Source organism: Cebidichthys violaceus, unplaced genomic scaffold, assembly GCF_023349555.1.
Source record: "Cebidichthys violaceus isolate CVI_PGR_0920_01 unplaced genomic scaffold, fCebVio1.0.p SCAF_15, whole genome shotgun sequence".
Lineage (NCBI taxonomy): Eukaryota > Metazoa > Chordata > Actinopteri > Perciformes > Stichaeidae > Cebidichthys > Cebidichthys violaceus.
The window spans coordinates 9,631,471-9,654,127 of record NW_027176318.1 but is presented as its reverse complement, the minus strand read 5'-3'; the positions used below and the strand labels follow the sequence as shown (position 1 = coordinate 9,654,127).

The 22,657-nt window shown below is 42.2% G+C and overlaps 1 protein-coding gene across 1 annotated transcript in view; it reads right to left on the bottom strand.

Moving 5' to 3' along the window:
• The window catches only part of LOC137871855 (sodium/hydrogen exchanger 9-like), a 54,763-nt gene that overhangs the window by 5,017 nt on the left and 27,089 nt on the right, over positions 1 to 22,657 (bottom strand). The window contains exons 12-14 of the mRNA XM_068709881.1: positions 22,202 to 22,355; positions 4,451 to 4,496; positions 2,757 to 2,812 (exon numbers count right to left, since the gene is read on the bottom strand). Coding sequence (XP_068565982.1) covers positions 2,757 to 2,812; positions 4,451 to 4,496; positions 22,202 to 22,355 — 256 coding nt within the window. The remainder of the gene's footprint in view (positions 1 to 2,756; positions 2,813 to 4,450; positions 4,497 to 22,201; positions 22,356 to 22,657) is intronic.

Genomic DNA, 22,657 nt, shown 5'->3' with positions numbered 1-22,657 from the left:
ATCCTACTCACAGCCTCTCTCTCTCTCTCTCTCATCCTACTCACAGCTCCTCTCTCTCTCTCTCTCTCTCTCTCTCTCTCTCTCTCTCATATCCTACTCACAGCCTCTCTCTCTCTCTCTCATCCTACTCACAGCCTCTCTCTCTCTCTCTCTCTCTCTCATCCTACTCACAGCCTCTCTCTCTCTCTCTCTCATCCTACTCACAGCCTCTCTCTCTCTCTCATCCTACTCACAGCCTCTCTCTCTCTCTCTCTCTCTCTCTCTCTCTCTCTCTCTCATCCTACTCACAGCCTCTCTCTCTCTCTCTCTCTCTCTCTCTCTCTCTCATCCTACTCACAGCCTCTCTCTTTCTCTCTCTCTCTCTCTCTCTCATCCTACTCACAGCCTCTCTCTCTCTCTCTCTCTCTCTCTCTCTCTCTCTCTCTCTCATTTACATGCAGATTTAAACAGAAAATATCACACGCATTCTGTCAAATGCACAAATCAACACACGATGTCGACATCCAACTAAAGCCAAAGGGTGTGGGTATGTAGTGACTATGGCAACACACTGCAATGTTGGGTCAATGAGTGTGTCAATGACAGTACCATAAGTCGAATGTTTGCAGTGTGTCATATTATGTGTGTGTGTGTTTTAGCACAAGTTATCTGGCCGTCTCAGTAGACACCAACATGTAACATTCTTTATGCTAAGCGATGGTAACCACCTGTTGAATCGGCTGACTGTTGTTCAGTGTGTATTGTCAGAATCTGTGTATAATTGTATCACATTTTTTAAATCCCATCAAATATTGACTGAAAAATATCTCCACCGTTTCAAGACCGTATTGAAGATTTAATTGAGAGTGCATTTCTGCAAGGACTAAGAGTTTCTTTGTGACAACTAGCAGTCGGTTCTGAAAAATGAAAGAGTTTGAATCAATGTTCTCAGAAGCTGAAAGACTAACAACAAACATACTGTAACATGAGGGCATCAGGAAGGACATGAGGTCATATCCAGCTCTGTGCTTTACAGAGATTCAGAACTTAAACAACCACATTGACCTTTTCTACATTTAGTGGTTTGACAGCCTGGAATTAAAAATGTGTTTGATCAGGGACATTGTCACTAATCCTTACAGAACAATCTGTAATTTAATCCGTGAGTGTTTGTGTTCAAACTAAATCAAAAGTAAAGCAAAAAATGTAAAGCACAAACACATTTTTAATGATTTTCCTAGATGAGTATAAGTGCATTCAGTTGTAATGTGAAGCACAACGTTCGGTGGATACGTGGCAGAGTTTATCACTCATCTAACACCATCCTGTGAAACACGGGGGTGGTGGCAGTATCATGTTGTGATGAAGCTTTTCAGCAGCATGGACATGGAGCCTTGTGAGAACACAAAGGAACAATGAAAACGCACTTCACTATGTTAGAGCAAAGAAACAATATACTGTATGAAATGATCCTTTCCCATAACTAAGAATCACTTGAAGGTAGTATTAACAGATCTTCCCTGTTGATTGAATTTGAGATGACATGCAAGGAACATTGTGAAAAAGATCTCTAAATCTAAAAAAAATATTTCTAAAGACAGGTGCCATTACCTCATATACTCTGCTCTTCCTAATTACTGTGTCATACTTATGTCAGAGAAAACTGACTGCAATAACATGAATCAACAAGCCAAAGTATGCCGCTTGTTTCTCACGCTATTGGACCCTTTGTTGTAAACAGCTACAGCTATGAAGCACAACTACGACATTTCGATTTTTAGGACAACTGGTTGACCCAAGACTGTCTTGCTGCCCCAGAAGGTATTTCTTTCCATAAACGGCTCCATTTTGCCTAATACGGTGCTAAACCTGCTCTCTTGCAGCTTTTCCAAACCAAAGTGAGTGGTTATTGATCTACCAACACTGTCAAATAATATATGTCCCCTAACAGTTACTCACTTTAAATGCACTTCTCAAGAACAAATAATCTAATATCAAATATTATCACAGCCATGCATAAAACGAATACTCTAAATGAATGCGCTAGCAGACCTGCTTTCATTGTTTTGCAATGGAGATAAGAGTCCATAAAATAAAATGATGTGCTCCCACTGAGCACCAGGCCAGGTCATGAGGCCATTAAGTGGTCAAATTAGATTAGCTTAAACTTAATGAAGTCCGCATGAAATTCAGCTGCAGAGGACGGGGCTGTTTTCTTACTGCCAAAATGATTGAAATGCATTCGCATACAGGATTCCAGCTCAGCATGTAGTCAACAGCAAGTCAATTCAAGTCATTTTGTTTGGGAGCTACACTTTACTGCTGCAAGTTAGATGAAAATATTACTTACACGTCTGTAGGGTAAACATAAGGCCGCAGCTAGCAGCTTGTTAGCTTGGCTGGGCATCTAGACTGGTAACAGGGGAAATGGACAGCACCCCCTGTAAAACCTCATGTTGTTTTTTCTATGCACTTTGATATTGTGTGAAACTTACTTGTGAACATAGCCAGGATTGCCGCTGGGAAACTGCTTTCCAAAAATGTCAAAATATCCCTCAAATATGCGTACATAGACCCACCACGCACCTGAAGCAGTTCATGAACTTCCTGTTTGTTCTGCCACCATAAGGGTCTTTCTTCACCTTTCCTGAAATGAATCACTCTGCTATTTTCCCTTGTACTCACTGTATGGTATCACTCAACAGACCAGGGCATTAACCATTGTGAGTTTGAGCAGATGTGAGAGTGCTTTTCAGAAGAAAGCAGTGAAAGGATACTTGTAGTCCAGACGGTGCCACAGGCCTCCTGATGTGTTTGGCCTCCCTGTAGCAACCTGTAGACCATGAGAGAACCACTGTTACTCATTGACACATTAAGACCCTCGGGAGTGGATATACACGCTGCCTGATGGAAATGTTGAAAGCCTGCACCCCTGGATAGTCAGCGGGGCCATATCCAATGACCTCAGCTTTTACAAGTGGGACCAACGGCCCTGTGCTTCAATAGGAAAATCTTGTTCTAAAAAAATGGCAGAGCCCCAAGAGGTCCCTTCTTTTTACAGTAAGAACACGCCCCCAGCAGTGCCTGTGTGGACTCTCATTTTGGGCAAGGTTACATTTAACCATTTCCATAAGAAAGGGCCAGAGACTTGGCCTCACCTCTCCCCTGAGATCCCCTTCCGGCCTTAACTGCCACGCTGCCTATTCTGTCCTCCCCTCTGGCCTCATAATGTCAGGGAGCTGCCCAGACCATGTCCCATTCACAGCGCGCAGATAGGCCAGGTCAAATAAGAAGATGAAAGAGAGGGGATGGAGAGCTGCTGGGAAGCACTGATGGAAAGGTGGGAGGAGTGAGTGCGTGGATGAACCTGCACGACAACAAAATGCACACTCAGAAGTGCCTGTGTGTCGGCAAGTATGTGCTACAGACTGTCATTTAGCAGGAAGCAAAAAGTGCATTTCTCCTCTTGAACCTCTTCTCTGCTTTGATGTCATGCAGTCTCAAAATAAACAAGAGAGCCTAGATTAAAGGGTAGGAGCTTTATGTGACCGTGGAACAGGATGGCAGGATATACTGTGAATCCCTGCTGTGCACAGTATGTGTAGATGTGCTGCATATTGTTGTCCCTGTAATGTACAGTGTGTGCAAAAATACTCGTAGTCAAGCACATATACAGACTCAGAATGTGACGCAGTACAGCCCTGCAGCACTTTAGTGGTAATTAAAAATAGCTCTTAACCAAATGAAGTTTCACTGTCTTTGAATGTGATCGAGCCTCGCTCACTTTGTTCAGTTCCCTCCAGTGGAGAGAGCTGAGAGCTGGCAACTCAGCAGAAAACACAGCTTACAGCACAAGATCCTGAATGCATTACATATGAAGAATCACTTTGTAAACAACAACGACTACGTCTACATGTACACTTATATTCCACTATTGTGACAATATTTATAATTTGACATGGCTCAGGTAAACATCATATTACGTTGAAGAAATGAAAGAGGGAGACTATGTTCTCAAAGTTAAACAAGCTGACCAATGGTGGAAACCTTAAAATAAACAGATTTTGACGCAAAGCAGCACAACATCTCCTGTCGTTCCACTTTTCCATATTTTGACAAGCAAACAAAGCTGCAAAGTTTATTTTTAATTGTTGTTTTTTTGGCCGTCTATAGAGATATTATTATAAAGATAATTTTATTGCATCTTTGAAGCCTTGACAGCTGTTTTCTACTGACATCTGTAATCCTTCTCTTCATATTTTGGGAATTAGCTCCTTATTTTTAAACTTTAATGTATACTGGCAGAGTCTTTTTATGAAAAATGAACGCTATTTAATAATATAAAACGCTAGATAGTTGTGGCACTGCAGATTCAAATACATTTCAATGACAATGAGAGGACAAAGGCTGCAGCAATAAACAGAGTGCATAAAACATGGCTTACTGAATAGTGACAATAAAGTGTTTTTACCTCAAAAGGAAGGTCCTCTGGATTTTCATCTTCATCCACACCCACTCTGTAGAAAATGAAAAGAAGCACAGTCAACCCTGCCTCCAAACACTACAATGGAAAAGAGACAGAGACAAATCCCAAGGGTTTGATTCCCCACTACATGTGATGCTATACCCGTTTTAAAGTCAGTCTAGTGCTGCATGCGACTTTGCAATGAAAGTGAAAGTCAGCGTAGAGCCTGACTCAGTTTGAACATGACCTTTTCAACAGTTTCATCGAAATCAGCCTCGTCTTCCGCATAACACCGAGAAAATGTCAGCTGGGTAAACCTTTGACAAATGACAAACGACATTGCAATTATGCTTGATATTCTGTGTGTCTGCAATTATTACCCTGTCGAGGTGTGCACCCCTCTCTGCTGCAGGCCTGCTCGAGCAAAGGGGCTGAGGGGAGAGGCCGACTGGCTGCTCGCTCGCTCTCGATTGAAATAAAGTGACTCAGCACTGGCCAGTGACAGCCTAGCGAGCTGCTTCATTGGGAGACAAAGGCGTTGTCTCAGTACAGCGTTTGTCTAACTTCAGATTAGATTTTAGAGGAAATGGTGCATTGTTACGGAATAATTTCACCTCAGGTTGATAACAGACCACCTCAAGGTTTCACTCAGAGAGAACCAGGACATTCTCAGGACATTTTGAGATAGGCTACCACTATCACTGTGCAGAGTGCAGTTTGAATGTGCTGACACCAAAGCCTTGAGAGGCTCCTGCAATAACACAACAGAGAGGAGATTCTCATCAGAGCGCTAAAGTTGTGCAGAATTGTGTCTTGGCTGCTTTCCCTCCACAATTTGTCTCCAGTGTTTGTCTCCGGCGTCTGTCCCCTGTGTTTTTTAAATATCTCCCTTTCTGATCATTGCTCTTATTGTTATTGGTCCTCACATTTCAGGTTAGTCTTAGTTTTGACTACAGTATGAATTGAGGCTATTTTGCCCCGTGCCTCTGAGAGGTCCGTTGATATGAAACTCAAGAAAACATCCTGGACATTGTTGTACTTGGTAATTATTTTCATTATGATCCTGTGGTCTATCCCATCAAACCATTCATCATTGAGCCAGCTTCTGTCTCTCCCTCTGTTTTTTCCCCTTTAAGTTCCTCTCTACACCCATCTTTATCTAAAACACATCCATGTCTCTTTCCTCCTCTTTTTTTACCAAAGAGTTTTTGAAAATCTTTCTGTCCGCTCTCCGTTTTCATTGTCCTCCACTTTCATCCAACTCTTTCTCTATTCACCATCAGATCACTCTTCCTGTCTTCATCACCTCCTACCTCCTCTTATGTCTGTTTCTTTGTCTCCTCCTACCACCATCTCCCTGCTATTGTCTTTCTTTTCTGCCCACCACTTGTCAGAACAGTAGAGAGAGGCACCAAGGTTGAAATTATGCTGAAACTGCACAGGGTTGAAGACAAGGTTTTTGAGATCTATCTTTATTATGCAAGGTCTTACCGGGTTTACACTGGAGCAAGTTGTTTAGGTGCAAAGTGTTATGGCGAACCCTCTTGGATGGGACAGGCTGTGACAGGCTCAAACGGCCGTCACTATGCATGACGCATCGCCTTCAGCTGGTGGGATGCATTCCACGGCAACAGACAGGCTCTGTCACTGAGCTAAGCCGATAGAAAAAGGAAAGGGCAGATAAGGTGTGAGTCGGAAAAGCAAGACAAGCTGAGGGTAGAGCAAAATAAAAGAATAGGGAGAGGAGAGCAAAAATATAAGAGAATGAGTAGCTGTTTCCTGAGCATGATGGAGAGTGAGATAGTCTACGGTGACATGAGAGTGACAGAATGAGTTGGTGCTGCTGGTGAGCGTGGTTGAGAGGGAGATATAGTGATTTGGTGACTTTGTGAGTGAAAGATTGACTAGTGGAGACAGAACAAGACAGCCAGAGAGAGACATAAAAGAGAATAGCAAAGAGCTTTCTCTCTCAAAATGCAAGCAAGAGAGGAACAAGGAAAACGAGGCAGGGCGTGTTTGTGAGTGGGACGACAGTTTTGTGTGTTGTTTTCTTGAGGAGAATATTTTGCAGTCAGCCAGCCTGCTCTCATGTTTTAAGATTGATATGACCTCTGTGAGCTGTTACCCTTATTTTCAACACACTGACACTCAATAAAGACAAATCAAGTGCAATCTTATCTAACAACTCTGGGACCGTGAGTTCACAGAAATAAATCTGCAAATATGTAAAAGTGGACTAGCCTGAAGCACACACTGGGAGAGGAAAGAGAGCGCAACGGAAGAGGAAAGTCTGTTATCTTTGCATGCATTTATATCGACTGATAGGGTCCTTGACAACTGCTGAGTCACAAATACTTCTGTGACGAGCCTCTACAGGAGTATGCGGTCATCCCATGACCCAGTTACCTCCCAAAATGAGGTGCAGTTCCCCATTCTGCAGGGAAATAAAACCCTTGTCAGAAAAGAAATGCACAGTAGAGTAACTCAGTCTTCCGCAATCTGGCAACATCATAGGTTTAAGTTGTGGCTGCTATCCTACCGGTATCTGCAGCCTCCAGAATCAACGTCGATGCTTCCTTTTCTGTTAGTAGGCTCTTCATGTGCGGATACAATCTCCTTGTGCTGAGCTACACCGTGACTAAAATATCTCTGGTCATGTTCCAGGATGACAAAGCGCTCTGCACAGGGCCTTCACTGACGACTCATCCAGGCTTTTGTGGAATGTTGCTATTAATATATACACGTTGTTAAGTTTCTATGTTTAGGAGGGATAGAGAAAGTAGCTCTTTTTTAGTTTTTACTACGTATATTGTCCATTGCATTTAGTACAAAAAAAGGATGAAATAACACTCCAAGATGGATGCAGAACCCATAAACACCTCCTTACAAGAAAATATAAAAAAAAATTGCTTTTGCTCTACCTCACAGAAAAGAGGAAGAGCAAAATAGCTTGGCCTGGAGCAGTGGTGCAGCTTGTGTGTGTATGTGCACATACGTGTTTGCCTGTGCCTCTGTAGCGTTGTTATCTCAGACAGTAGTGGGCTGGTAAAGCTGCGCTTGCTCGGCTGTAGGCGCAATACACAAGGCCTCAAGAGAAGGCATCACAACATCGCAGACACGTCAACTACTTTGCTCATACGGCTCATTTATTAAACATCTTTCCTTGGAGGCAGTCTACGGGTAGAAGTTAACCGTGTTTACTTGCAGGCAAAACATTTTTCCTCGCAATCGTTTCCTCAGGAGGAGAAAAACTCCTCTGGATGTGATTAGCAGCACTAGTTAATAAACATTCGGATGAGTTCAAGTACTGAAGGAGCATACGCTCAACAGGCAGGGAAAATCAAGTTACAACACTCCCCTCTGCGGTGCTCACTCTTTGCACTTGCTGCTCAGAGACAGAGAGAGAGGGTGAGAGAGAAATAGACGGGGGAGTACAGAGAGATGGAGACGGGGGACAATCAGAGACAGCCGGAGTCTCACAGGGACTGTTTGCTCTGTGCTGTGAGTTTAGACAAGAGGAAAGCTGTAAGTCATCCTTCCAGTTTCCTGTTTGCAAATCCCATTTGGTTGTTCTTCTCACCAGGGATTCACATGGATTTCATATTCGACAGCAGACACTCCTCCAAACACAAATCTGAATGTGGAACCAGCATCAAAATGAACTATATATATATATATATATATATATATATATATATGAATATGAATATGAATATGAATATGAATATATATATATATATATATATGAATATGAATATGAATATATATATATATATATATATATATATATATATATATATATATATATATATATATATATATGTTTTGCATGGTGTTATATACACACAAATAAGGGACAAGGGATGAGAAGTATAACCGGTGTGACTGGCAGATCGGTGCAATGATTTGAATCTGGCTCAACTGTTTCCCACACAACATGGATTTAAATTGTCACATTGTATTAAGGTGCATTGCAAGCGCAGTCAGAATCAGCTTTATTGGCCTTGTACGCTTACGCATGCAAGGAATCTGGTTTTTTGTTGCTCTCAATCAATAAGAATACATTTCTTACATATCTTTAGACTACACGGGGCAATAGTTGTTGTAATAAGAATGAAGAATGAAGAATATGCTCCGGCGCAATACAATAGCTCGAGCAGTCGTGTAAAAAGAATAAGAAAAAGTCCACAATGCAGATATCAGTGCCTGCAGTGACTCAGACACTGATTGCAAGATCTCATCGTATTGACTGAAGTGATGAGAGTGATGAGAAAAAGCCATCAGCACAAGGAGGTAGAAGTGAGCATTAACTCAAAGACATGGCCCTCATTCAAACTGTTGAGACAGATGACTTCAAAGGAAGTTGAACTGTAGATGTAGTGAGAAAGTGGATCGAACGGCACTCTTATTGTTACATACTCTCTCACACACTCTCTCACACACACACACACACACACACACACACACACACACACACACACACACACACACACACACACACACACACAGCTGACACTGCAGTGTGATAAGCTCTTAACTTCCACCGTGTATGAAACGCTGCCTCCACAACCTGTCAAATATTTAATTAGTTAACTGATAATGCCCTTAACTCCAGACAAATAATAATTACTATCACAGCATTCTATTGTAATTATATGAAGAAAAAAATGATATATCGTGTTATATATTGTTACAATCCCATATTTATACTGGATGTACATTTTAGATCATAATACAAAGCTTTGCAAGAGAGTTGTACTGCAGGAGGTGTACTGAGTTTTACATCTCTCACTGTTACAACTCTGCAGCGGATGAGGATATAAAACAAAGAGCAATATAACATAAGCTTCCTTTCCTTTTACTGCAGTGTTAGAAAAAAACAATCCATATATGGCCAAGTGTCTGACTGCAGGATTTAGGTAAATCTACTGAAACCTAGAATGAGAGTCCCACTCTCTCTGCAGCTTTAACCTAAATTTCACATCTTTTGAGCTGCTATAAAAACAAAATTGGCAGAGTCGTGTGTGTGTGTGAGTGTGAGTGTGAGTGTGAGTGTGTGTGTGTGTGTGTGTGTGTGTGTGTGTGTATGCTCTCACATGCACGTGTGAAAGTGATATGAATCAAACATCCATCTGTGCATGTTGCAGCGGGCTGCAAAGCATTTACATAAGAACACGGTTCATTGTCTAAGAGACAATGTCTGGTTCAATGAGATATTTAACAAAAGACATCTAACCTGCCAACTGATAAATGATCACCCACTCAACAGATGTCCAAATATCATGTTATCATTTCTGTTGTTTAATCTGCGGCATGAGGGATGAAATTATTTATGTGGTATTGTGTTTTACAATATCTAGCGAGAATCTGTACAGCTTGATGTTATTAGTATGTTCGTATGTTAATTAAACCATACAAGGAACAAAGTGTAAGAAGAGCCAGGCTAGCTGTTTCCCTTTGTTTCTTTGTGCTAAGCTAAGCTAACTGGCTGCAGCTTCATATTTAATTGACAGGTAACTATTTGTTTATTGTTGTTGTATAACCATATATTGTTTTAATTTTGCATGTGAAACTACAGCCATCAGATAAATGTATGTATGAAAAAAGTACATTTCTTAGGGTATAAAAACTAAAAAGACATTTCACTTATTATCAGTAATTTGCCATTTCCCTGCCTCAGTGTTGTAGGTACAGTACTTGAAATTTAAGATACTAAGTATACTTTGCTATATATACTTTGATTTCTTTTCCCTTGTATTATGTCACTGCTGTCGGGATCATACTGGGCTACATAAATGAGATTTAAGGTGAAAAACTACACGAAAAACGGCAATAATACTGTAACATATCTCTGTCTCAGTTTGAGTCTCTCCTACACTGTCTCACTGTGTCAACAGCAGGGGAGGAAGACACTCCTCCACCATGGAAGCTGACAGGCATCAGTGTTTCAAACAGTGTCAGTTTAGCAGGAGGGGAGTCTTTTAGCATTTCAGCCTGATGGATCCCTGTGGACAGACGGGGACAGTAGGGAGCAGAGGAGGCTGTGGGAGCCAAAGATAGTTTCATCACACAGAATTCATTTCCCTTCTCACAACGATCACCTGGATGTCTCAGCATGACACAGAGAAATAGCCCAAATTTAGCCTGGCGGAGTCAGCGGGATACGGAGCATGGAAAGAATTGTCTGGATAACACCAGACGATAACCTTTATCAAACTAGTGTTATGTCTTCTTTAATGCAAACTATATTTTGAGTTAGTTGTTTGTCTTTTTTTTAAACAGGGAAATGAATGTTGAGTTACAGTTTAATTTGAGTAACAAATCAAAAGAGGTTCTTTCTTTTATTTACTCACATTATTTTATGTTAACTTTTTAAAATGAAAGAATGTGAAAAATGCTTAATCTCTAAAGACATCTGTGCCACTTTGTTTCCCTGATCATTCAAAGGAATGGAAGGTGAGATATCACTTTTAAAGAGCAGAGCTACAACCACCAGACAACCAGTTTTGATGGTGCAGATTTACTGCCTTTAAGAAATAATAAGATTACTTTTGACAAATGTATTACTAGTTAGCTATATTACTAGCTCAAAAGCTCCTCGATCAGTTAGTTTGTTTCGTTGTGTGACTTTTGTGTTTTAATAAAGTACACTTAGGCTGACATTGATTTATTTAGGTGGGTGTCTGAAAAGTTTTGCTGTTGCCCCCGTCCACAACAGTTCATTGCTTTACTTACGTCTGTTTCTCCAAACTGGGGCCGTGCTGACTGCTACCTAATACACTGTCTATAGAGAAGTGCCTCATATAACCCCAAATTCAATCTACCCCTTTAATTGTCCAAAGTTTCCCAGAACTATTAATGATTGTGTGAAAGTGAAAGCTGTGCACAAATATGGACGGCTATGTCAAAGTCTCTCAGCCTCATGTCAGGAATCTTGTTGAAATGCTACAAAACCTCAAGCAGTTTTATGGTTGTTAATGACTAGCAAAGTGTTTCAGCTGAAAATACAATAAAAGCCTGTTACATTACTGCTCACTGATGTGAGTAATGTGCATGGCCAACTGGGAAATCATAATGAAAAGGTGGTTGTGGTCAGTGACAAATCACCCAATGTCAAAACCAAGATTGGTAATGAAGCTTTCAATAACTGGACTAGTTTGACAGCACTTGCTTGCGGGTCTATTTTAGCTTCGACATTGTTCACAATGGTGGAACAGAAAAAAATCCCTTCATGTGGCTTGATTTCTCCTTCCTTCCTTCTTCCTGTCTCCAGGATATGAGATCAAATGTGTCTTTTTGATAACGCTGGTGAAACCCGTTCATGGTTGGCTCTGAGGTCTCTCATTTTTGGACAGTGCCATCTCTGTATTGTTGTTATAAGCTAAATATCTCAGGAGAATCTCAGAGAAAGGACTTAGTGGTACGAGGATTAACATGACGAGGCAGTTGCAACAACGTTAGCCTGCTTTGTGCGTTATATATGGCACTGGGCTAATGGCGCACTGTTTCCTGCTGCAGAGCTGACTGGAGGGATGTCCTTGTCTTTTTTTCTTTTCTTTTTTTAACAGGAAAATGGCCTGCTTTTGTATTTTTGTACTTCACCTCAAGCTTAAAAGAGACAAGTAAATTAAAGCTGCACTAAACTCAAGACATGAAAAGGAAAAACTGGGCCTGCAGTGTTACGTTTTTCAAGTGGAACTGACACAGCTAAGATGGCAAGAGATGACAGGAGTGGTGAGAAGATGAGGAAATGTATTTCTGTATGTCTGCTGCCATAGCAGCCAGCTGGTCAGGATGACTATTAGTCGAATCTGCCAGATAAATCAGTGTCAAGTCGCTGTCTCACGACCTCCAGGCAGGGAGCTGGTACACCGTCTGTATATCCATGTCTGTAGATCCACGCATGCATTTACTGCAGCTGCATAAGTGGTCAGTAATAGTTGATATAATCACCCGACATTTTTCCACCTGTTCACTCATCTGCTGCCTCATCACCCTCTCATACTAAGATATTCTTCACAACGCTGCTGCCGTGGGGGATATTGTTCTCTATATGTAGGTGCCGGGGAAATTTTGTGGGTGAGTGGTGAATTATTTAAGAGGGAGGACTATGAAAGCAGCTTCTTGGCGTGCTGCTAGTGGGTATGAATCGATATGAGCCCTCCCCACCATCGCCACCTCCCCCCCCTTTTTTTTTTTATGTCCCTGAAACCGCAGACCCTCTGAACAGAAGTCCAGACACATGGCCACGGGATAAGGCAGACTGGACAGCCAGATGCACTGTGCCAGTGCGCGTAAGAGGCTTGATGAAATGCAATACATGAGAAAGCCAGTTAGAAAGAGGATGGGATTGTGTATCTGTGTGTGTCTATGCGTATGAGACCGACAGAAGGGCCTAATTCAGACTGACCACATCTACAGGAACAGATGGCCAACTCAAGGCCTGCCAAGTCTATTCTTCTTTTCCTCTGGGTCTACAGTCCAAGTCAGAGGGCCATGCACACAGATGTAGAGCATGCACACACACAAGCCTACATTTCTGTGGGTGAAGTCTGACCCGTAGCTAGAACAGTTTCTGATAGTAGCCTTCGATGCAGATTTGATTTCAGGGACTTGATTTGTGCGATGCCGATGCTCGGAGGCTTTCAAGACTGAATAAATGACCCTCGTTCAGCACTCACTCTCTCGTTTCACTTGATTGTTTCATAGTGAGTTAGTCCATGTCCATTTTTCTCTACGTACCCCCCTCTCTTCGCTCTGTGTGTGCCCATTCTGCTGAACCATTAAATCCGCCTCTCTTTTCTCATCTGTGTATTGGGAGTCTGTGTTTTGGCCGACGCTGTTGTTTTCTCTCTGGCAAATGATTTCCTGCCTCAAGAACAAGCAGTAGGGCGCAAACAAGAACCACCTCAGGGAGCTTACATTTCACAGCACCGATCAAAGAGAAATGGACAGGTTTCACCCTTGTGGTTGCAGGGCAGAGTGGTTCATCATTTACGAGACAGAAAGAAATCATAGTGGCTCACAGAGATTGCATAATGTTACCGTGACGTGTACCTCAGTATGCATGCGCCTTAACATTTACAGTGAGTGGAGGAAAACACTAAACAAAAAAAAGACAGATCAGTGTTTTAAGAGGCCGACGCATCCTCTCAAGCTGTGGACCTTACAGATGTTTCACAAACTGGGATTCATTACTTAATGCAGGAATGAAGTCATACAGGGCAAGACATACATTAGATCATCAGACAGTTTAAAAACAAACCAAACAGGATGTCCAAATAAAGGAACAAATTTGTTGCAGATGTCCATTATGTTTTGCAGACCACATTTCTCTTTCAATATCTACAGCGTAGAACAGCATGAGACCAGATGAATTTAGTGCTAAGTAGCACATTTTAGCATGCTAGCCTAAGATGGTGAACCTGTTAAAAACGATACCTTCTTAACATCAGCACACTAGCATTAAATTAGCATCCCGATTCAGCTAAAAGCACCGCTGTGCCTATACAGCCTCACAGAACTGCTAACATGGTTGCATGGCTGGCAAGTTTTTATGGAATGATGGAAGGATTTACAGAAAATGTGCAAGAAGGACACAAAACGTCTGCGAGAGAGCCATTAACTGCTTGGTGATTTGACGGTGAGACAGCCCTGATGAACTTTGCAAGAACGAGTCTGAAAGTCCGACATTTTGAATGAGATCACTTCCAAACAATGTTTTAGATAGTATAGCTAAACTTATTATTCACTGACCTTTCTTGTCTCTTCCTCCAGTCTCTCTTGTGCTACATTTCAAGGTCTTAGCAATTAACTTAATGAGTCAAATGCTTTCAGGCAACTGGAAAGAATGAAGGCCAAAACTATGAATACAAAATAAATGTATTTTCTTTTAAGACTAAAAATTAACTTGCTTCAATGGGTTTAAAAAATTGTTTTCAGGCTGTCTCCCTCTCTCTCCAATTTTCTGTCTCCATCTTTCTTTCCAATTCTCTTTCTGTAATTCCTCTAGAAACTAAGGGCTGAAATTATGGAAGGCTAAAAATAATGGCTCTATAAATAAGAGGTGCCCACTGAGAGTGATTGAGAGGCGAGGTCGCTAGGCAGCTGGGGATGCTGGGTAAGTTGGATTCATTAGCACTTTCGGCTTCCAAAGAGTGGCCCCCACAATCGTCCCACACAAACACACGGCACGGTTTCCTCATCATCAACACACACCCACCCACCCACCCACCCACCCACCCACCCACCCACCCACACACACACACACACACACACACACACACACACACACACACACACACACACACACACACACACACTGATGCAGTGTTGGGTGTTGAGTGTTTCAAACACACTTTCTATCTCTACCGCAGCAGCTCTCTGCAGTGTTGCAAATTTAGCCCCATCAGTAGCATCCATCAACCCTCATTACCACTTCCCCATTCCCTCGGAGGACTCCATGCAGACCACATTCTTAAAGCATTGTTTATCCAGCAGCGGAGTGGAAAAATATGTGTGCATGCGCGTTCATGTGCGTTTGCATTTATGCATGTGTGAGAGAGGCACCCCGTGTCTGTTTTATTATTCATACTCGTGTGTGGATCCTCTTTCAGCCCACAGACACCTGCCAGAGATACACACAGCACATACTGATGTTCCCACTATATTCTCTCTACCGCCTCTCCCCCTCCGTGGTGCTTAACTGAGACTTTCTTTAAACAATAAACTCCAAAATACTACTCAACAAATCACTTTGTATCTGTGTGTGTGATCAATTTGCATACGGTGTTCATGCAAATTCTCTGGTTTTGCATTGAGAGCATCAATCTGCCCTCATACACCCATACAATTACACACACACTCAAACACACACACAAGTGGGCACTTTTATAGCTCTGATGCTCTTTTTAATGGCCCTCCTCCTCCCTCTCCGTATTGACGTCACGTCCATTAGGCCGTGCCTCTGGGCCTTTTTAGTGGATGCTGGAGCACAGGACTCCAATGTACGAGACCCTCGTCCGGAGTCAATCTCCACCTGATAAACACGCCGTATTGGCTGATCTGACAGACGCAGTTACCACGGCAATCTGTTCAGTCTCTCTGCAAACCGCCATGACTATCAATCCACTGTGAGAGGAAACCCACTGAACTGTGTGTCAGAGGGGAGAGCAGTGTTAACAGCAGTGCATGCACTCTGTGAGCTCTCACCTGCTTATTGTCTGTGTGCGCGCGCGCACACACACACACACACACACACACACACACACACACACACACACACACACACACACAGCTCAACTATCAACATGCATAGGAGTGTTGATAGTTGAGCTGAGACAGGACTATCTGTATCTGGTGCCACAGAGAGTAACCCTGGAAGTCTAATGTGAAGAGATAACGTTTCACGTCTGATCAGCATCAGAATCATAATTCACCAGCCTCCACCTCTCTCATGATGTTTCCAACAGCAACATCTCCAATCAGGGTCCCACTTATCACAGGAACAAGTCTGTTTTCGGAACCCTGAATATAGCACTTACGTCTCAGCAACACCCTGCTACCCTACAAGTTGCACTGTCTGACTCTTTTCCCCTTCATGAATATAGAATGAGTGTGAAGTACATAGGCAACTTCAGTCTTAGCAAAACAGAGCTAGCTAGACTCGAGTGGCGACAATGCCTGGCGTAGACATAAATGTCAAATGAGCTGAGAGCCACTGCCGAACGAGGACAGGCTGAATTTTTATGTCGGAGCCGTTTCCCTGAAATAACCGTCTGAAATGTTAAAATGAAGCTTGGTTTTTCAACACTCAGGAGACATAATCAATGGTCGGTGCGGCTGGCTGAACTTGCAGGGTTCCACTGTGACTTAGTGCTGCACATCTAAACCCTGTCGCCCAAACTGGAGCTGAGCTCAATGTAATGAGAAATGAGACTTAACTTTCAGTACAGCGAGGGAGTAAAAATGGAACAGAGGAACAGAGGAAGAAGAAAATTGAGGAAGAAAAGAACAGAGAGAGAGCAAGAGAGAGAGAGAGAGAGAGAGAGAGAGAGAGAGAGAGAGAGAGAGAGAGAGAGAGAGAGAGAGAGAGAGAGAGAGAGAGAGAGAGAAAGGACTGCAGGATATTTTGATATATAACAGAGACAAAATGCTCTGGGAGAGCATTTTAGCTCCAATCCATCACCAAATCATCAGACTACATCAATAATTAATGTGTTTTGTAGACATAAAAAATTCTGTGTACAAATCAGACTGATGCCTTTTGCTTTACCGACCACCTGACCCCCTTGATCCATCCCCGAGAGGACAAAAAAGGATGAATCATTTTCTTCATATTCAGAAAGATATTGTATGATAGATATTCCTTTGGAAATCCCTTCCAGGAATATGCTACAGTTTTAAAGAAAGAAAGAAAAGCCTGCAGTTCCCTGTCAATGTCCCAAAGTCATCCCTTGTTATAAATTGGTCTTCTAATTCACATCCATCTCCATTTGTAACAAAGCAATCACTTTGACTGGACAAAGTAAAGAATAAAGAAGAAGTCAGGATTTAAGCTTTTCTCTCTCTCTTCCACTGTGTTATTGCCTCCTTTTCTTATCAGTAGGGGCAAACCTACGAAGGAGCCATTCATCTTTGGAGTCCTTTGAAGTATCTTCCATCTAATCTGGTGGACATCCTTTTATTATGGGCGGTGTGTATTTGCTTGTATGAGGATATGGGGGTGACTTTCCTCTCCCCTTCAGTCTGCTATGCCTATATAGTTGAAGGGAGGAGGTGTGTAAATGTGTGCGTACATGTGGCCTTATTCTTGTATTACACAGTCCTCAAAATAGGAAAAATGTTATCAAAGCTGTACAGGCAGATGGATGTCAAAAAAAGGGAGGGAGGGAGGAAGGGAGAGAGGGAGATAGTGATAAGAGGTCAGTGGGGCATGAAGGAGAGTGAGTGACATCAGAGACATGGTTTTCCATCCATCCATCTGTCCACTCAAAACAAAAAGGCCAGTCATTAGCCGGGCTCCAGCTGTTACATCTTAGCCTCCAAGTTTTGAACCCTGCTCATATCCATGAGCATACGGGGCCTCCTGTCCGTCCTACAGGACCGACCATGATATCATCTCACAAAACTGCAAAGAGGAAATGGCTTTCATGTGAGCTATATTCTCATCTTGTCAAAATCACTCTCACTCATTGGAGTATGCAAATTAACAAGGCTAAATGTCCACAAGTCAAGCGGCTCCGTGAGGCTTTACTGCAGCACAGTGGTGCTTTCAGCTAAATGCAAAAATCAGCATGCTAAAAAAAGCACCCGGTAGCAATGCTGACATGCAGGTAATAATCACTAGGAACCATCATAGTTTAGGTGGTTAGCATGTTAGCCGAGTATACAGCAAAGCCACTAACTGCAAAAATAACAAAAAGCAGAGGCAGTAAGTCCATAGACTTTGTGATCACTACTGCACATCTACACTATCAATAAGCACCAATGCTAGAAGCAAAATAAAACTATTAATCCGAGGAAAAAATAATGATATTCAAAGTGAAAGGGCTTGAAGAGGACATGACTGGCCAATGTTCAAAGCCCGGGGCACCAGGCTGCTCATTGTGACTGGGTCTCAGATCTCCCCAGGGGTGCCCTGCCACCTCCAGCCCTCATCAAAGCCAACGAGATAGACCGAGACTGAGAACCGGCGGTGTTACATTGTGTGCGCGAGCGCTCGTGATACTACTTGGGCATAGAGTTACACGGGCAAAAGAAAAGACAAAAAAAAAAGAAAAAAGAGAAACAAAACAGAACACTGTGACATGGCGTCAGTGTTTTTTCATCTGAATAGCTCAGTCTAGAAAGCCACTGTCAATTTGTGACAAATAAGAAATATGAATCTATATAATAATTGATTTTTCAGAGGACTTAAGTGGCCCATTATTGCACTTTAAGCTAATACAGCACTGTCAAGACTGAGAGAGTCTTAAGAAGACATCATATCAACATGTATACTCTAATAATTGATCAATCACAAAATAGTGGCGGTGAACACAGAAACAAACGTCTGTTTTCCATAGTGCAGGCTGGCACATTGCCAGTTTCCTCATGGCGAAAGACAGGGTTTGGCCCTCATGGCTCTTTGTTGTTATTTCATGGCTCCAAGTAAGGGTGGAGAACTTAAACACAAACACAAGCAGTTGGTGCATAAGGTTGTGAGGTAATATCACCTCCTTTTTACTGACAAACAGCCAGTAATATTCAATCATTAATTATTAATTAGCACCAGGTGTGGTGCACCAAATACACAAACAAACCCAACCAGCATTAGTGCAACTCGTTGTCCACAGTATACTCCAAAGATAGATTTACATTCCGTTAGTTAGAGGTAACCCTTTAATAATTTGACATATTTATCATTTCCACAATGCACCTGTTTAAAAGATGACACCATGTAACCCTTAACATATACAGCTAAGAGAAAAAGACTGCTCTCCTCCAGACTGGGCTGCACTGCACCAAGGTTGAGCTTTCATCCTTGGACACCAAAGCGTGTTGATTGGTTGAGCTTGCATTTGCACTTGAATAATAATAGACCCCTTTATGTTTGTTTTTACGTTACTATTTCTCTCATATTTCTTTTTCATTTTAGACGGATGGCCCCCCTGCAGAGTAAAACCACCATTGACTGAAAGGTCTGTGGGGTTGGTCTTAGGCAACAAGCATGACAATGCAGATATGAAAATGACCTATATACAGTTTCATGGTAAATTGGGATGAGATTTATTAGTAATTACTATCAATTGCACAATACAGGAAAATAGCATTTTCATTACTGTGTGCAGTTTAGTGTAAATAATCACTTTATTTTGCAGTGCCATGATGAAACTCTTAAGTGTGTGCAATAATGTACCTTGAAATTGAGAATGAAATGGAGAGGAAATGAGAGGAGTTGGCAGGAGGAGGAGAGACAGACAGTCTCGGCATTAAAGGAAATTTGTCTTTGTTTGTGCTCAAAGTCTGATGTCTGACTGAACAGTAAGCTGACTGAAAACCGAGGCAGTGTTTGTTTTTATTACTATGTAGTCCTCTTCTGGTTTGAGCCTTAATCATCTATCTAAACACGAAGCACACACACATTTCACATTGCAGTCTGACAGACGACTCACCCGGCTCAGCTCAGATTACCCCTGTATGGCATGCATCTCTGAGTGTGTGTTTGCATAAATATGTTTGTGCATGTGTGGGCCGGCTGTGAGAGTCTTGCGATAACGTAATAGTGGAACAAACAATAACATCCTATATTGACATGATATGTTTTTCCTTTGAGCCTCAGTTATAAAAGGGAATTAGATCTAGTTTGTCGTTGGAAACTTTCTTTCTTGCTCTTCTAGGTTATTGGGTTACCTCAGCAGGACTCGTAGTGATGAAACTAGCGTACAGTATGAACCTCAATCAGTAGTTTTTTAGTACATCTGTCTGCGACGCATACGTCAGACTGAAAGAGACGGATAATCATGACCATCTCCTCTCTGAGGAAATACAGACCGCCCTGCTCTACAGCACCCACACACACACACACACACACACACACAGCACCTTATTACCTGTGATATACAAGCTTTCTTGAACAAATTTCACAAAGTGGAAACAAAAGGCCTTTTACTACCTCTTTTTCTTCTATTTGATGCTTGCTGTGGTAGGTCTTTTAAAGCTTCTATAGGGAATCAGACCAGAGTAATTTCACACAGAGTACAGCAAGACTCCTCCACAAAGCCATTTCAGAGATTGAATGGAAGTTAGATTTGCTCCAGGTGAAGCGATGTAATGTATTATTCACCAAAATGAAGTCTTTTTCAAAGTTGTTACTTGTCCTTTCACTTCATGCAATCAGATGAGGGAAGGGAGATGAGGAGGGAGTTTGGGATGGGAAGTGAGGAAAACAAAGCCATTCTCTGAAACATGACAGCCCTGAAGGCTCGACGCAGTGCACTGTGATGGGCTCCAGAAAGACTACCCACGAAGACCGCAGTGTCATGAGGGATAGAAATATGGAGTCAATAGAGGGGTAGTATTCGGGACAGATATCCACAGGTCCACATGTATGCACACACACACACACACACACACACACATGCAAGGAGGAGAGGCATGAGGTAAAATATTAGTTAAGAAATATGAAGGTGAAGTTTCCCACTGTGAAGACTTGGGCTTATACAGCATGCCAGGGGCTGGAAAGTGTTGCAAAAAATCTAATTAAACCAATAAATATATTTTAATAAAATATCTGTCACATTATGCATTTTGATTATGGTTTCGGCTGCAGCCATTGTGTGCCAATTTAAAGGCCCTGGATGCCAATTCACTCAATAAGCTATTACCATAAGCAATGGGTACCTACATGATTTTCTGCTTATTATTTGTGTGAAAGTCACTAACAGGCCAATCAGGAGCAGGAGAGACTGTAACAGTAAAGGCATTCATGCATTATTGTTTTAGAAACTACTAATACACCTTTGGAATTTATCTTCCGGACACAGATTTCACCAGCATTTGGAAGCAGCTGTGTGTAATCTGTAACCCTCAATTCTTACACATTCTTGGTGACGATAGCATCTAGAGACATCAGAGCAAAAAGTCCTTAATTAAGCTGCTCAACGGACACAGAACAAGAGACCCATGTTTGAGGATACAGATCCACTATGCTCTGGGGGATATTAGAGAGATATTGTTTCTTAGTCTGGTCATAAACGTTAGCGTTACAATAAAATTAAGCTCTTCCTTGGCTATAAAAGCTTGAACAAACAACTTGCAAGATTGAATTACCCAAGACAATCTGCAACTCTTCGACAACAGAGCACCTCCAGGTTTTGTTTCACATCACGAGCTGCTTCATTGTCTGTGTTTTGTAGCTCAGAGAGAGAGCATTTTAATGCTCAAAAATGGTCCAGAGTTTGCACTTTTGGATATACTATATATTCTTTTTTTAATAAAGTTCAGAAATATCCAATTGGGCAATTCCACCATTTTACTGAACGTAATTTGCTTCTTGTTTTTCTACCAGTGCTTTTACCTACTTCTTCTATTATTCTTTTACAACAGAAAACATTTTATGTACGCACACGCACGCACGCACGCACGCACGCATGCACTCTCTCACACACACACACACACACACACACACACACACACACACACACACACACACACACACACACACACACACACACACACACACACACACACTGAAATGAAAACCACTGGAGAGTCAAAAGCACTGCCTGTGGCTGTCAATTAAACCACTGTAATCTGGGCCTTAGATTACACATTAATAATTTAAGTATCTAATTACTGCCTTGCATCCTTCACACATCACAGGTAGTATGCAGAATTGTGTAGGACAATGTGTTCTCTTTATATAGCTACAGAACAGTGTATACAAGACTTTCTGCATACAGCGTGGCAAACTGCACACAGAGCTAAGAGCCCATGTATGGCTGAGCAGCAAGGGGATGAGGGAGAGGCATTACAGCATCCAGAGAAAAGCTTTACAAAGAGCTGTTGCATATTAAGTGGGGTGAATACTTAACATGAGTCTAATTAAGCTGTGTGTGTGTGTGTGTGTGTGTGTGTGTGTGTGTGTGTGTGTGTGTGTGTGTTAGAGAGAGAGACAAACCACAAATGATGGAAAAGAGACAGCCGGATGGAGAGACAGAACGATTTGACTCGCATCATGCCGACTATGTCACCCTGTGAGGTGGCAGCACTGACCTGATGTTCAGACGGCGCAGCATGGGATCAGCAGCGGTACCCAGCACCCAGATGGTGAAGCCGACCAGCAGCAGAGTGGTGGTGAAGATGGTGCCCCTCACTTCGGTGGATGTGTCTCTTATTGCCAGGCTAAACGCTACAGCCCCCCTGAAACCTAAGAGCAGAGAAGACATTTCTAAGTAAACAGCTGTAATACTGTCATCCATCAAACTACCAGACAACCACTTACCAACCAATTATTTGAAAAGGGAAGAAGACAGCGATCCAATTAATAGCTCTGTCCAGGGGTAACAGATTACATCCTGACTATCACTAGTATTGACCAGCTGCTCACCAGCAAGAAGCCCCAAAACAAACTTCTGGATTGCTGTACAGTGGTGACATAATACTTTAAGCCAAAACAATTCCCAAAGCAAATCCTTTGCTGTCATGAGAAACAGATTGGGGAGGTAGTGG